This window comes from Haliotis asinina, chromosome 1 (assembly GCF_037392515.1).
Source record: "Haliotis asinina isolate JCU_RB_2024 chromosome 1, JCU_Hal_asi_v2, whole genome shotgun sequence".
Classification (NCBI taxonomy): domain Eukaryota; kingdom Metazoa; phylum Mollusca; class Gastropoda; order Lepetellida; family Haliotidae; genus Haliotis; species Haliotis asinina.
This window is the reverse complement of record NC_090280.1, coordinates 86,396,178-86,408,848: the sequence shown is the minus strand read 5'-3', so window position 1 is coordinate 86,408,848 and position 12,671 is coordinate 86,396,178. Positions and strand designations below refer to the sequence as shown.

The following is a 12,671-nucleotide window of genomic DNA, read 5'->3' as shown; positions in this document are numbered from 1 at the left end:
CAAGCTGAAAACCCGGGAGTGTGAAGCCCATTTCTGGTGGATAAGATAATTGTTTTCTATGTGGAAAAGGGCTCGCTGGTCACTCCGAAGGTCCGGTTTGATTTCCGACGTGGGTACAATGCGTGAAGCCCATTTCTGGCATCCCGTCGTAATTTTGCTGGAATGTTGCTTATAGTGGCGTACGCCTAAACTCACCAACTCACTACTACGGGATGTCCTTTGATCAGCAAAACTTATAAAACAGACCCGATGTGACACAAAAATGCCGCCATGCTATATTTGTTCACAGGAGACACAAGTGCCACAGGGCGGTGCGACGTCTTGGGGCCAGTTGCAAAGCTGTTTGACAGAGTCGAACACAAGACCTGAAACAGAAAGGTAGCTGTTGTTGACGCCAAACACGGTTGTCTGTTTGCCCCAAACATACTCATATTCGCGAGAGGTTTCTGCCATGGATATATAATGTACAACTTAATAATGTTTCACCATTAAGCTGTCGTCACATGTTTAACGCTTTTGTTCTCATATCTGCAGACTTTCTATAAAGTTGATAGTTAGGATTGAAGAATAGCATACATGTTACTACATCACGATAACAGAGTGGCATGTTTCATGCAGATTGCATCTTAACGTTAAACCTCAAAAATGGAAAGCTGGCACTTCCTCACAAATAGGGGATGACTGTATCGACGAATTGGGGACGTATATAGCCGGTTGGGAGGCACAATACTAAGTGAAGTGCAATGATTTAGTCTTCTAATGTTTTAGTTCTATTTGGGAGGCAACACTTTGCTTGAGGTTTGATGGTTTAGCCCTCGTACGGTTTATTCTGGCTGGGAGGCACAACTTTTACATGAAGCATAAGGATTTAGTCTTTAAATGTTTTAGTTCTGATTGGGATGCACAACTTTTACGTGAAGTTCAATGATTTAGTCTTCAAATATTTAAGTTATAGCTTCTGGCTTTTAGTTCTAGTTTGGAAGCACAACCCTTGTGTGAAATACAATGATATAGAGTTCAAATGTTGCAATTTCAGCGGAGAGTCACAAATTTACAGTTTTCCTTTCCATGTTTCAGTTTTTGTTTCTGACTCGTAACTTTTGCATGAAGTATAATCATTTAATCTTCTGATGTTCCAGTTCTGGTAGGAAAAAACACTCTTTAGGTGAAGTATTTCTAATGTTTCAGCCCTGGATGAGCGACATAACTTTTTACATGAAATATAATGTTTTGCTCATCTAATGGGTTAGTCTGGCTGGGAGGCACATCCTGTACGTGACGCATAATGGTTTAGTCTTCTAATATTTCAGTTCTGATTGAGCGACAACGTTTACATGGAATATAATGATTTAGTCTTCTAATGTTGAGTGCGCTAAATTCTGTATTTTTATGTGTTGTTATGTATCAGCTGTGTGTGAAACGCTTTGCTTTGGAATTGCATATGTACAATTAGACAGAATCATTTTCAGTGTTATGCTTTAAAAAGACCACTCTACTACCTGAACTAGACACAGTCTCTTTAAATGGTATGTTCTTCCATGGCGTTTTATCGCGTAACCCCCCCCCCCCCGCCTTAAATAGCTTTACAATGTCAACCACAACATAGTCATACCATTTCAACAAAAGGAACTTCGAACTGATTGGTGTGTATGCCGTTTCAGTGTTACTCCACTTACCTTGTGGACAATAGTTGTGTCCGTAGAAGAAGCCGTTATTGCATGTGTAGTAGGACTTGCAGCCGCTTCCAAGGTCGGGGTATCTGCTGTCAGGTTTCCACGTGCAGTCCTCAACGTCATTGCATGGCCAGTATCCAATCCCTGGGCTGATGGTATAGAGTGGGTATGAGTTTGCATCGCTTTCAGCAATATTACAGCAATATCACCAGAAATTGGATTCACATATCGTACCCGTGTTGGGGATCGAACCCTTGTCTTCAGCGTGGCGAATGGACGCTTTATCCATCAGGCTACTGGTAAAGGTAAACAACGGGACATATTTGGACGTGACCCAGTATGTTTGAGTATGTAGTCAACAGTTATAAAAAGTTCATCAGTTTTAAAACTGCTGATTATCAAGATAGGTCGACATGAAGACGTTTATTACCTACGAGGACGCAAATATCGGGCTTCACATTTTTCATGTGTCAAAGTGGGGGGTGATAATTTGATAATTTGCCTAGGCTGTCGTGTCAATAATATGAACTCCGATATTTTCGCCCTCGGGTAATAAATACATGCCTTGACCGCGTTTCTAGACGTTTCCTCACTTCGGGCATGCAATTCATACATCTATAGAACATGGCATCTTCTTCGAACTTGTTGTTTCTCTGCTCACATGACATCTTCTTCGAACCCGTTGTTTCCGATACGTTCGTTTAATTGCAAATGGGTGTTGAAATTTCCGATTTAAGTGTACTAGGGTTGGAAACATGGACATTTCCTTAGGTGGGGAAACATATATAAATTTTCAAAGTTTAAAATGTTTACACAAATGTATGAGTTTTCCGTCATTTCCATCTAATATAAAGTCTATCATTGTTCATAAACAAAATTACTTACGTGACACATCTCATTACGTCAGGGTCGAACACATCTGTAGTGTTGCACCTTATCTCGATGGCCACTCCTTGCGAACACATTGCGTAATAGAAGCAGGAGTACTCATATATACCATCTGGTTTGCCAGTGCAGTCCAGTCCGGCGCTCACTGAAATGTTTAATTTTACTGTATACGATGTTAACTGGTGATGTAGTTGTTAAGGCAGGGGATGTAGTTGCTGTCATGGTGCGGATGTAGTTGCTGTCATGGTGAGGATGTAGTTGTTGTCAAGGTAGGGGATGTAGTAGATGTCAATGTAGGGGATGTAGTTGCTGTAAATGTGGGTGTCAGTGTAGGGGATGTAGTTGTTGTCAGTGTAGGTGATGTAGTTGTTGTCATGGCAGGGAATGTAGTAGCTGTCAATGTAGGGGATGTAGTGGCTGTAAATGTGGGTGTCAATGTAGGTGATGTAGTTGCTGTCAAGGCAGGTGATGTAGTTGCTGTCAATGTAGGGGATGTAGTAGCTGTCAATGTAGGGGGTGTAGTATCTGTCATTGTAGGGGATGTAGTTGCTGTCAATGTAGGGGATGTAGTAGCTGTCATTGTAGGTGATGTAGTTGCTGTCAATGTAGGTGATGTAGTAGCTGTCAATGTAGGGGATGTAGTTGCTGTCAAGGTAAGGGATGTAGTAGCTGTCAATGTAGGGGGTGTAGTATCTGTCATTGTAGGGGATGTAGTTGCTGTCAATGTAGGGGATGTAGTAGCTGTCAATGTAGGTGATGTAGTAACTGTCAATGTAGGGGATGTAGTTGCTGTCAATGTAGGGGATGTAGTAGCTGTCAAGGTAAGGGATGTAGTAGCTGCCAATGTAGGGGATGCAGTAACTGTCATTGTAGGGGATGTAGTTGCTGTCAGTGTAGGTGATGTAGCTGCTGTCAATGTAGGGGATGTAGTAACTGTCAATGTAGGGGATGTAGTTGCTGTCAGTGTAGGTGATGTAGCTGCTGTCAATGTAGGGGATGTAGTAACTGTCAATGTAGGGGATGTAGTTGCTGTCAGTGTAGGTGATGTAGCTGCTGTCAATGTAGGGGATGTAGTAACTGTCAATGTAGGGGATGTAGTTGCTGTCAGTGTAGGTGATGTAGCTGCTGTCAATGTAGGGGATGTAGTAGCTGCCAATGTAGGGGATGTAGTAACTGTCATTGTAGGGGATGTAGTTGCTGTCAGTGTAGGGGATGTAGTTGCTGTCAATGTAGGAGATGTAGTAACTGTCAATGTAGGTGATGTAGTAGCTGTCAATGTAGGTGATGTAGTAGCTGTCATTGTAGGTGATGTAGTTGCTGTCAGTGTAGGGGATGTAGTAGCTGTTAAGGTAGGGGATGTAGTAACTGTCAATGTAGGGGATGTAGTAACTGTCAATGTAGGTGATGTAGTTACTGTCAAGGTAGGGGGTGTAGTTGCTGTCAATGTGGGGGTGTAGTATCTGTCAAGGTAGTGGATGTAGTATCTGTCAAGGTAGGGGGTGTAGTTGCTGTCATGGTGAGGATGTAGTGGCTGTCATGGTGGGGATGTAGTATCTGTCTAGGTAGGGTATGTAGTTGCTGTCAATGTAGGGGATGTAATAGTTGTAATTTTAGGGGATGTAGTAGCTGTCATGGTGGGGATGTAGTAGCTGTCATGGTGGGGATTTAGTGGCTGTCATGGTGGGGATGTAGTGGCTGTCATGGTGGGGATGTAGTAGCTGTCATGGTGAGGATGTAGTGGCTGTCATGGTGGGGATGTAGTAGCTGTCATGGTGGGGATGTAGTAGCTCTCATGGTGAGGATGTAGTAGCTGTCATGGTGGGGATGTAGTAGCTGTCATGGTGAGGATGTAGTAGCTGTCATGGTGAGGATGTAGTAGCTGTCATGGTGAGGATGTAGTAGCTGTCATGGTGAGGATGTAGTAGCTGTCATGGTGAGGATGTAGTAGCTGTCATGGTGGGGATGTAGTAGCTGTCATGGTGGGGATGTAGTAGCTGTCATGGTGAGGATGTAGTAGCTGTCATGGTGGGGATGTAGTGGCTGTCATGGTGGGGATGTAGTGGCTGTGGGGATGTAGTGGCTGTCATGGTGGGGATGTAGTGGCTGTCATGGTGGGGATGTAGTGGCTGTCATGGTGGGGATGTAGTGGCTGTCATGGTGGGGATGTAGTAGCTGTCATGGTGGGGATGTAGTGGCTGTCATGGTGGGGATGTAGTGGCTGTCATGGTGAGGATTGTTGCAGCCACATGGGAATGGAGGAGAAGAAGCTGTATTGGTGGTAGGAGAAGAAATAGCTGTCATATCAAAGATAGGAGAATAAGCAGCTGTTGTAGCTGGAGAAAAGAACATGGGTAGAATCTGGGCGTTAGCTGTAGTGGTAAGATCAATGATGTATGTGATATATCATATAGTTATATATATGTTTATATGTTGCCAAACGCCACACTCAGCAAATTTCAAGCTATTGTACGGCTACCAGTAAATAACCGAGTCTGGACCAGACAATACAGTGATTTTCATCATAAGTATAGTCTACACAATATTTGAATAGGGTGCATTAAACTCAGTCACAGAGTCTGACAGGGTACTGTATTCCGGACAATGCGGGTACTTGGGGTAAATGCGATTTTTTTGCATCACATTTCTGAATGATTCAGGCATATATACTGGATATTAGTTAGGCATATATATAAATTTTGTAATTATTAATATTGATGTAGTTATTCATTGACACAATGATAAGATATCAATCATAAAATTACCAATATCCCTTACTTATTTTTGTCCAGTATATATTCGTGACAGGTTACTTTCACAGGAAAGTCAACTTTGACGAAAGTGGATTCGGGTTTATCAAACCAAAGGTTGTGTTTCGAATAAACTGAAATTCGGTGTGACGAACACCTTTTAAGGTTTGAAGCATGTCGATGTAGTCATAGTAGCAGTAACAGGTAAAATACGTACCTGCAATGACGCCGAGCAGAACAGTCCAGAACAACATGCTTGGTCCGGAGGACATATTCAGTAGCTTCGTGTAACTAACAGTCCGAACGCCTGTGTCTTGTGGTAAGAAACATGTGTGGTGAAACTAGATAAGACCCGCACCTGTTACATTATTACGTCATTCAGGCACCACTAGAAGGAACAGTATTTTCCAAAATTAACCATGTCAGGAAATAAACGCCATCCGAGGCCCATCTGAGCACTCAGATAACCGATGAAATCAATAGCGTGTTATAACTGACCAATTTCTAGTAGACACGGTGTTAGACTAATGCCTAGACTCTGAATATATATAATGTTGTTTGTAACACATAAAACCATTTAAATTGAAAATGAGCCCCATGGAGACGAACCTGGACCATTCTAGACTTGCTTCATTTAGGGCTTAACGTCTCTGGGAGGTTTGGACTGAAGGTAATAATAATATAGCCCAGGGACTGTGAGACGGACAAATGTGGTGTATTTAATATAAGTATGCACATTTATAACTGTATTAAACCCAAACGTAGTGGGAACACGCAACTCCTGTAGATCCGGGCTAGAATTAGTGTTCAGCGACACATGCTTGTCCTCAGGGGACGGGATCGCGTGGTTAATGTCGCCGACTTGGTTGACGCATGCCATTGTGTACCATTTGCGTAGATCGATGCTCATACGGCTGATCACAGGCATGTCTGGCCCAGGAATAATTATTCACAGACCGCTTGCATTTAGTTGGAAAACCTCTCTGGGGCAAATAGTAGAGTCTGGTTACTTACTAGTGACGTTTTATCCTTAACAACTTCGTACAACACATACAGTTGGAAACGGGTGCTACTTTCTCTTTGGTGTCTGTAACTACCAGCAGGTACTGGGGCACCGCGGCAGTGGGGTAGCCTAGTGGTTAAAGCGTTCGCTTGCCATGCAAAAGACCCGGGTTCGATTCCCGACACGGGTAAAATGAGTGAAGCCCATTTCTGGAGTCCAGCGCCGTGATATTGTTGGAATATTGTTAAAAGCGGTGTAAAACCAAGCTCAATCACAAATGGTGCACCGAGGTTAATTAGTTCTTTTACAGATATCTCTATCCACCTTGACCATGTTCCAAAAACAAGATGTACTGTCTCCCAACGTTACACTGTTCGTGGTAAATGGGATTGTAGGAACCTCGTAACAGGTGCTTGTCTTATCTCACTTCACAACTGCACTCTCGCTTGCCTTCCTATGAAGGGCAGACATACTCATCCTTGTAGTTATCTGTTGTAATTCAACTTAAGATTTCAGACATGATGTTCTGGGCCGTTCTGCTGGGAACCATTGCAGGTAGGTTTTTATAAGGTGAAAACGAGAACACAGTTAGTCGTTACATATTTGAGAGGGTATTGGGATTTGGAATCAGTGAGTTGGGTAACGAAGCTATCAAACCAAGGATCAAAATGAGAATAGACGGAAATTCCATCCCGAGATAATCGGATCCTGACATCGTTCAAGGGAGGATAACACAGTATGAATGGGCCGATTCATTTTTACAGTGAGAGCTACATTTCGGTGTAGGCTCTAAGTCCACAATCAAGCAAGTGATGAACCAATTTAGGGGTGGGAGCATATAGACAAGTGTGGGGATGTGTATACGGAACAGTTTTGACTGTAATTGCACAGGGAAGCCAGTTTACAACGCATCGCTCGAAATTCTAAAGGAGCAGTGGGTAGCCTTATGGTCATTTGAGTCCAAGCATGTAACATGAAGTCACCTAGACTAGCACACTATTAACTAAGGGGCCGTGGGGTAGCCCAGTGGTTAAACCGTTTGTTCGTTATACCGAAGACTCAGGTTCGATTCCCCACAAGATACAATGTGTGAAGCCGATTTCTGGTGTCCCCGTCCTGATATTGCTGGAATATTGTTAAAAGCGGCATAAAACTTCTGCTCTTCTTCATCTGACGTTACATCTGCAATTGTTTTCTTCCATCACATTACTCTCGGTACCACTGCAAATCTGCGTCTTAGGCGTGAACATTGTGTTCAGTACAATTAAACATTCCAGTGACCGTCGGACTGGACTGTACTGGCCAACCAAATGGTATATATGAATACACCTGCTTCTCATACGTTAGCTGTTACTACGGAGTGGCAACGGAAATCGTGTGTAACACTTCAGATGTGTTCGATCCTGACCAAGCGAGATGCGTGACGTGAGTAATTATGCCTCTTTTCTTCAGGTCGTCTTCTCCGCAATGTTGCATGCAAGGTACTACCATATATGGATGCATTCTGACTTGATGGCGTCATTATGACGCAGTATCATTATGACGTTTTGCGTAAACATATTGTTGAGAAAACATAATGAAGACAAATACCTTCATGATCACACTAAATCTCTAGCCAGTGTTGAGTACATTGTCGTAAAGACCTGGGTTGGAACATTGGTCTTCAGCAGCCCTTGTTTGTCGTAAGAGGACTGTTGGGGCCGGGTGGTCAGGCACAATGGTTTACGTATGCTTTCGTATCCAAATTGGGTAGATAGATGCTCAAGATGTTAATCACTGGATTGTCTGGTCCTGCTTTCATTATTTATAGACCGCCGCCGTAAACTAGAATATTGTTAAACAACAGCTAAACTAAACCAAAACCAGAAATTGGTAAAAAAAAATGGTTGTTTTCTGTCAGATTAATCGGAAAGTAAACCAGCTGTGTGGCGGTCTGTAAATAATCGAGTCTGGACCAGGCATTCCAGTGATCAACATCATGAGAATCTATCTACGCATTTGGGAACCGATGACATGTGTAGCTGCAAAGCGGTGGATGATCCTACTCGCTGACTTGGGTCTTTCAGCAGTAGTAAGAGGCGACTAACGTAATTGGGTGGTCAGGTTCACTGACTTAGCTGATGCCTGTCATCTTATCCCATACATCCCGTAGGTCGATGCTCTTGGTGTTGATCAAGGGATTCTCCGGTCCGATTCGATTATTTACTGACCGCAATCACATATTGTTGGAATATCGCAGAGTTAATGCTGCAAACAAACAAACAAACAAGCAAACAAAAGCTGCAAAGCCGAGTTTTATTTTAAACGGTTTTTATGTTTTGTATAACAAAGACGACTTAATGAACTATATAATATCCTAATGAGCAGTCACCTGGCTGCTTAGTTTTTATTGTAACAGGGATTCACAAATAAAATTTAAATATAAAAAAAGAAATATAAAATAACCAAGCAAACTAACTATCCAGCTAGATATTTTGTTCTACGGGTGTTGACCCCTGAAGGTCCCGGGGTAGAATAGGCCTTCAGCAACTCATGCTTGCCATAAAAGGCGACTATGCTTGTCATAAGAAGCGACTAACGGGATCGGGTGGTCAAGCTCGCTGACTTGGTTGATACATGTCATCGGTTTTCCATTGCGCATATCGATGCTCATGCTGTCGATCACTTGATTGTCTGGTCCAGACTCGATTATTTACAGACCGCCGCCATATAGCTGGAATATTGCTGAGTGCGGCAGAAAACTAAACCTATTCACTTCCAACTCTTGGAATGATCATACACAGGAACAATTACACGCAATTGACATTGAAACTGCTCCTTTCCTATGTTTTGGGCAATCTATCTTTACCACCAGCCCCAGTGACGGGTTCTGGCCATGCGCTGATGTTGAAAACTGCATTCACAAAGAAGACCAAAGATATCCCGACTACATCAACGGCTGTAAAACCTACTACACCTGTCACAAAGGATTCTTCTTGGGACACAACTTTTGCCCCCCGTGTAAGTCACTACAGTCTGTTTGCCACAAAAAGATGCCAAACATTTGATGGTCCAACCGCCACTCGTACTGTCATATCTGTACTCTCAGATGATTCAGATACCAGCCATAGTTCGAATTTAGTGATAAACGTTTTTGAGATGACCATTAGCAGACTTGTTGCTCTTACGTTTGACTTTACGCCCTCGTTGCTGACGTGGAACGGATACAAACTATCACATACTGACAACTTTGTCACGACAAACCGCCATAGAGTCAAATTACATATGTGATTGGATATCATAGACGGATCCTGTCCTGGAACCAAGCCCCTCAACCCCTCCTGAATTCAAAACTTCAATGGTATTTTGGGACAACCGTTTTCGGCATCAATGTAGCACCAACCCATGGTCTTCTGTAACTAGGGGCGGTAGGGTAGCCTGTTGGTTAAAGCGTCCGCTCGTCACGCCGAAGACCTGGGTTCGACTCCCAAACATGGGTACAATGTGTGAAATCCATTTCTGATGTCCACCCGCCAGAATATAGTTGGAATATTGCTAAAACTGGCGTACAACTCACTCACTCTTCTGTAACCCATGCTTGTCGTGATATGTGACTATCAGATTCATGCTGTTGATCCCTGGTTGGTCTGATCCATATACCATTATGTTTTACTGATATTGCTGAGTGCGGCGTTAAACAAAAGGCCAGTCAACTAGTAACCAATACCTTCCCAGTGGTTAAGGCGTTCGCCCGTCAAGCCGACGAAGGTTCGATCCCTTACGCCGGCAAAATGTGTGAAGCTCATTTCTGGTGCCCGCCCCTTCCCCCCGTCGTGACATATCTGGAATATTGCTTACAGCGGCGTGAAACTCGCGCACTCAGTATTCAAATCATTTTTCTGTTCCAGCTCTTGTGTTCGACATAAAAGGTCAGATCTGCAACTGGTACTTCAATGTTGTTCCGCCCTGTGGTACATGTACTGACCCAGACTGTTGATGCAGTAAACGATGACACGGGATGGGAGTGTAGCGTCTTATTTCATGTTGGTGATGGTCAGGGCTCACCTGTGGAGACATAAGCAGGAAAGACATTTCTATGGAATCCGATAAGGGACATTGTCGCGTTGTCGCAATGTCCCTTCTCGGATTCCATACATTTCACCCTATAATCATCCGAACGAAAGAAGACAAGATCTCGGACATGACATCTTAAAAGCCCGACAACAAACCAAAACTATCCGTTTTAATAATTGGGAAAAAAGAAAGTTATAGACAACATAGAAATTCAAAGAAGGAAACCAGCCAATATACATTGTGAATTACCTCTCCCCTTCCCAATTTTGCAGGAACACCATCTTCTCCACTACAGATCTACGGTCCCGTCGGCATGCCGTCAAGCTCTAGCATCTCAATAGGCCAGTACCATGGTACCATGGTACTGAAACATTGCTGCTATTGATACGAGGAGAAACAATTAGATACTCATCATATATGGAACGAAAAAGACTGTAAGAGGAAAATAGTGTCATGAAACTATCAGAAGAAATTACAAGCAAAATGGACCAAACAAGTGATCATGAAATTAAAACTGAATTAATGAAAGAACTTGATACTCTCAGTCATAGGTTGGAAGAAATAAACACGATAAAATCAGTCTCTAGACGGATAAACATAGTTCTTAATATACTGATCAATGAAGACCAGAAAGGTTTTATGTTTGTAGGTATATGGTCTTCTCGAATACACAGAAACCCACCTAATACCTGATCTACTTTTCCTTGAAAACGGTGTGGATTGAACATTTATAGATGAAACGTTGTCATTTTTCAATTTGGTAACTTCTATTAGAAAATTGTTTAAAACCTTGTAGGGGGGAATCGGATATGGTCCCGCAATGTTTAATATATCTAAAGGACCCTCTCTCGCCATATATATTTATTCAATCTGCGGAAATACTTGCTATATTGATAAGCAATAATAAAAATATATGAAGGATATAAATATTGGCAATGTAGAATACTTACTTCACCAGTTTGCTGTTGACACAACTTGTATTGAACATTGCCTTTTTGCAGTTTTCAGTGTTTTGGATTTTCAGGACTAAAAATTAAAATCGAAAAAACAAGGCTCAAATGGATAGGATCAAATAAGCGTGCGCCAATGAGACTTTGTCCTCAAAAGAATCTTTACTGTGGCCAAACGTCCTTGAACCTATATATGGTATAACATTTATGCTGGATATTGACGATACAGTCGAAGTAAACGACACAGAAAAGCTTAAGGCATGTGAAACACCAATGTATATCTGGTCAGCCTTACCTTCGGTAGAAATATAGTTCTAAAATCATTAATCATTCCAAAACTAAATCACCTCTTTGGTTCTGTTCCTAATCCAAGAAATGATGTTATAAATGCATTTCAGCGAAATTGCTACGAATTTATTTGAAAGAGTACACCTGATAAGACAAAATGAAAGCAGATAATTAGTGGTAACAAAGATGGAGGGATTTATATGCCCAACGTAAAAGGTACAATACAATGGCAAAATTTGTCCTTGAAAAGACGTTGCCTTCACACCCTGCTAAATGGTGTAATCTTTTCATTTTGAATTTCCCAAAGGTAAAATATGGTAATATATTTGAGCATAGTTGTAAACACTTGACAGATAAAATTCTTCCTTAGATAAGAAATATTTATTAAAAACATGTCGTTTCAGCCTGGCGGGACTTTTCATCTCAGCTTGAATTATGCTCTGAAAAAGAGTGATAATAAAAGACTTATTGAAAATATATAGTATAATTAAAATATTATGGTAGAGTGCAAAACGGTTTACGAGCTAGATTAATGATTTGACTGATAATAATGGTAATGTCTTTAAATTTGAAACGTTTCTAGAAGTGTTTGACATAAAAACAAAAACTCACAAATATTAGGGTCTTATTTGCTCCGTTAAACAATACATGCAAAATACCATCACAGACGTAAAAACAAAGCCCTGTTCTACTTCGATATACGCTACACCTTTATAAGCATGTAAAGGGGACGCAATACGTATACAAAACTATAATTTCAGGGCTCTGTTTGATAAATCAACATTCATCGAAATGGGAACTAAAAATTTTATACGACTACAGTATATATAATGACTGACCACTTTAGAATATTGTTCCCTTCAGATGCACGAAAGATAAAATATTAAACTACAATGGTTCCAATACAGACCTTTACGCCATATCTTGCCAGCAAACTTATTTTGAGAAAAGAAAGGATATAAAGACACTAGGAAGTGTACTTTTGCTCCGAAGGTGTAGAAACAATTATCCATCTATTCTGGTCTTGCAGCATGGTCAACGCTATATGAAAAACCCATGAAAACTGGCT

The 12,671-nt window shown here is 41.7% G+C and overlaps 2 protein-coding genes across 2 annotated transcripts; one reads left to right on the top strand and one right to left on the bottom strand.

Moving 5' to 3' along the window:
- Window positions 1–252: 252 nt before the first annotated feature.
- On the bottom strand, window positions 253–5,761 carry LOC137298985 (chondroitin proteoglycan 2-like). The gene is made up of 4 exons (XM_067831433.1): window positions 5,526–5,761; window positions 2,559–2,706; window positions 1,677–1,822; window positions 253–365 (listed from the first exon to the last, which is right to left on the bottom strand). Exons 1-4 carry the CDS (start codon window positions 5,578–5,580, stop codon window positions 274–276), a joined length of 441 nt encoding a protein of 146 aa, XP_067687534.1. The 5' UTR covers window positions 5,581–5,761; the 3' UTR covers window positions 253–273.
- Window positions 5,762–6,743: 982 nt separating this feature from the next.
- LOC137298986 (uncharacterized) lies at window positions 6,744–10,314 on the top strand. Its single transcript, XM_067831448.1, has 4 exons — window positions 6,744–6,866; window positions 7,589–7,736; window positions 9,166–9,311; window positions 10,199–10,314. The coding sequence occupies exons 1-4, from the start codon at window positions 6,830–6,832 to the stop codon at window positions 10,285–10,287; spliced, it is 420 nt and encodes a 139-aa protein (XP_067687549.1). The 5' UTR covers window positions 6,744–6,829; the 3' UTR covers window positions 10,288–10,314.
- The last annotated feature ends 2,357 nt before the right edge of the window (window positions 10,315–12,671 follow it).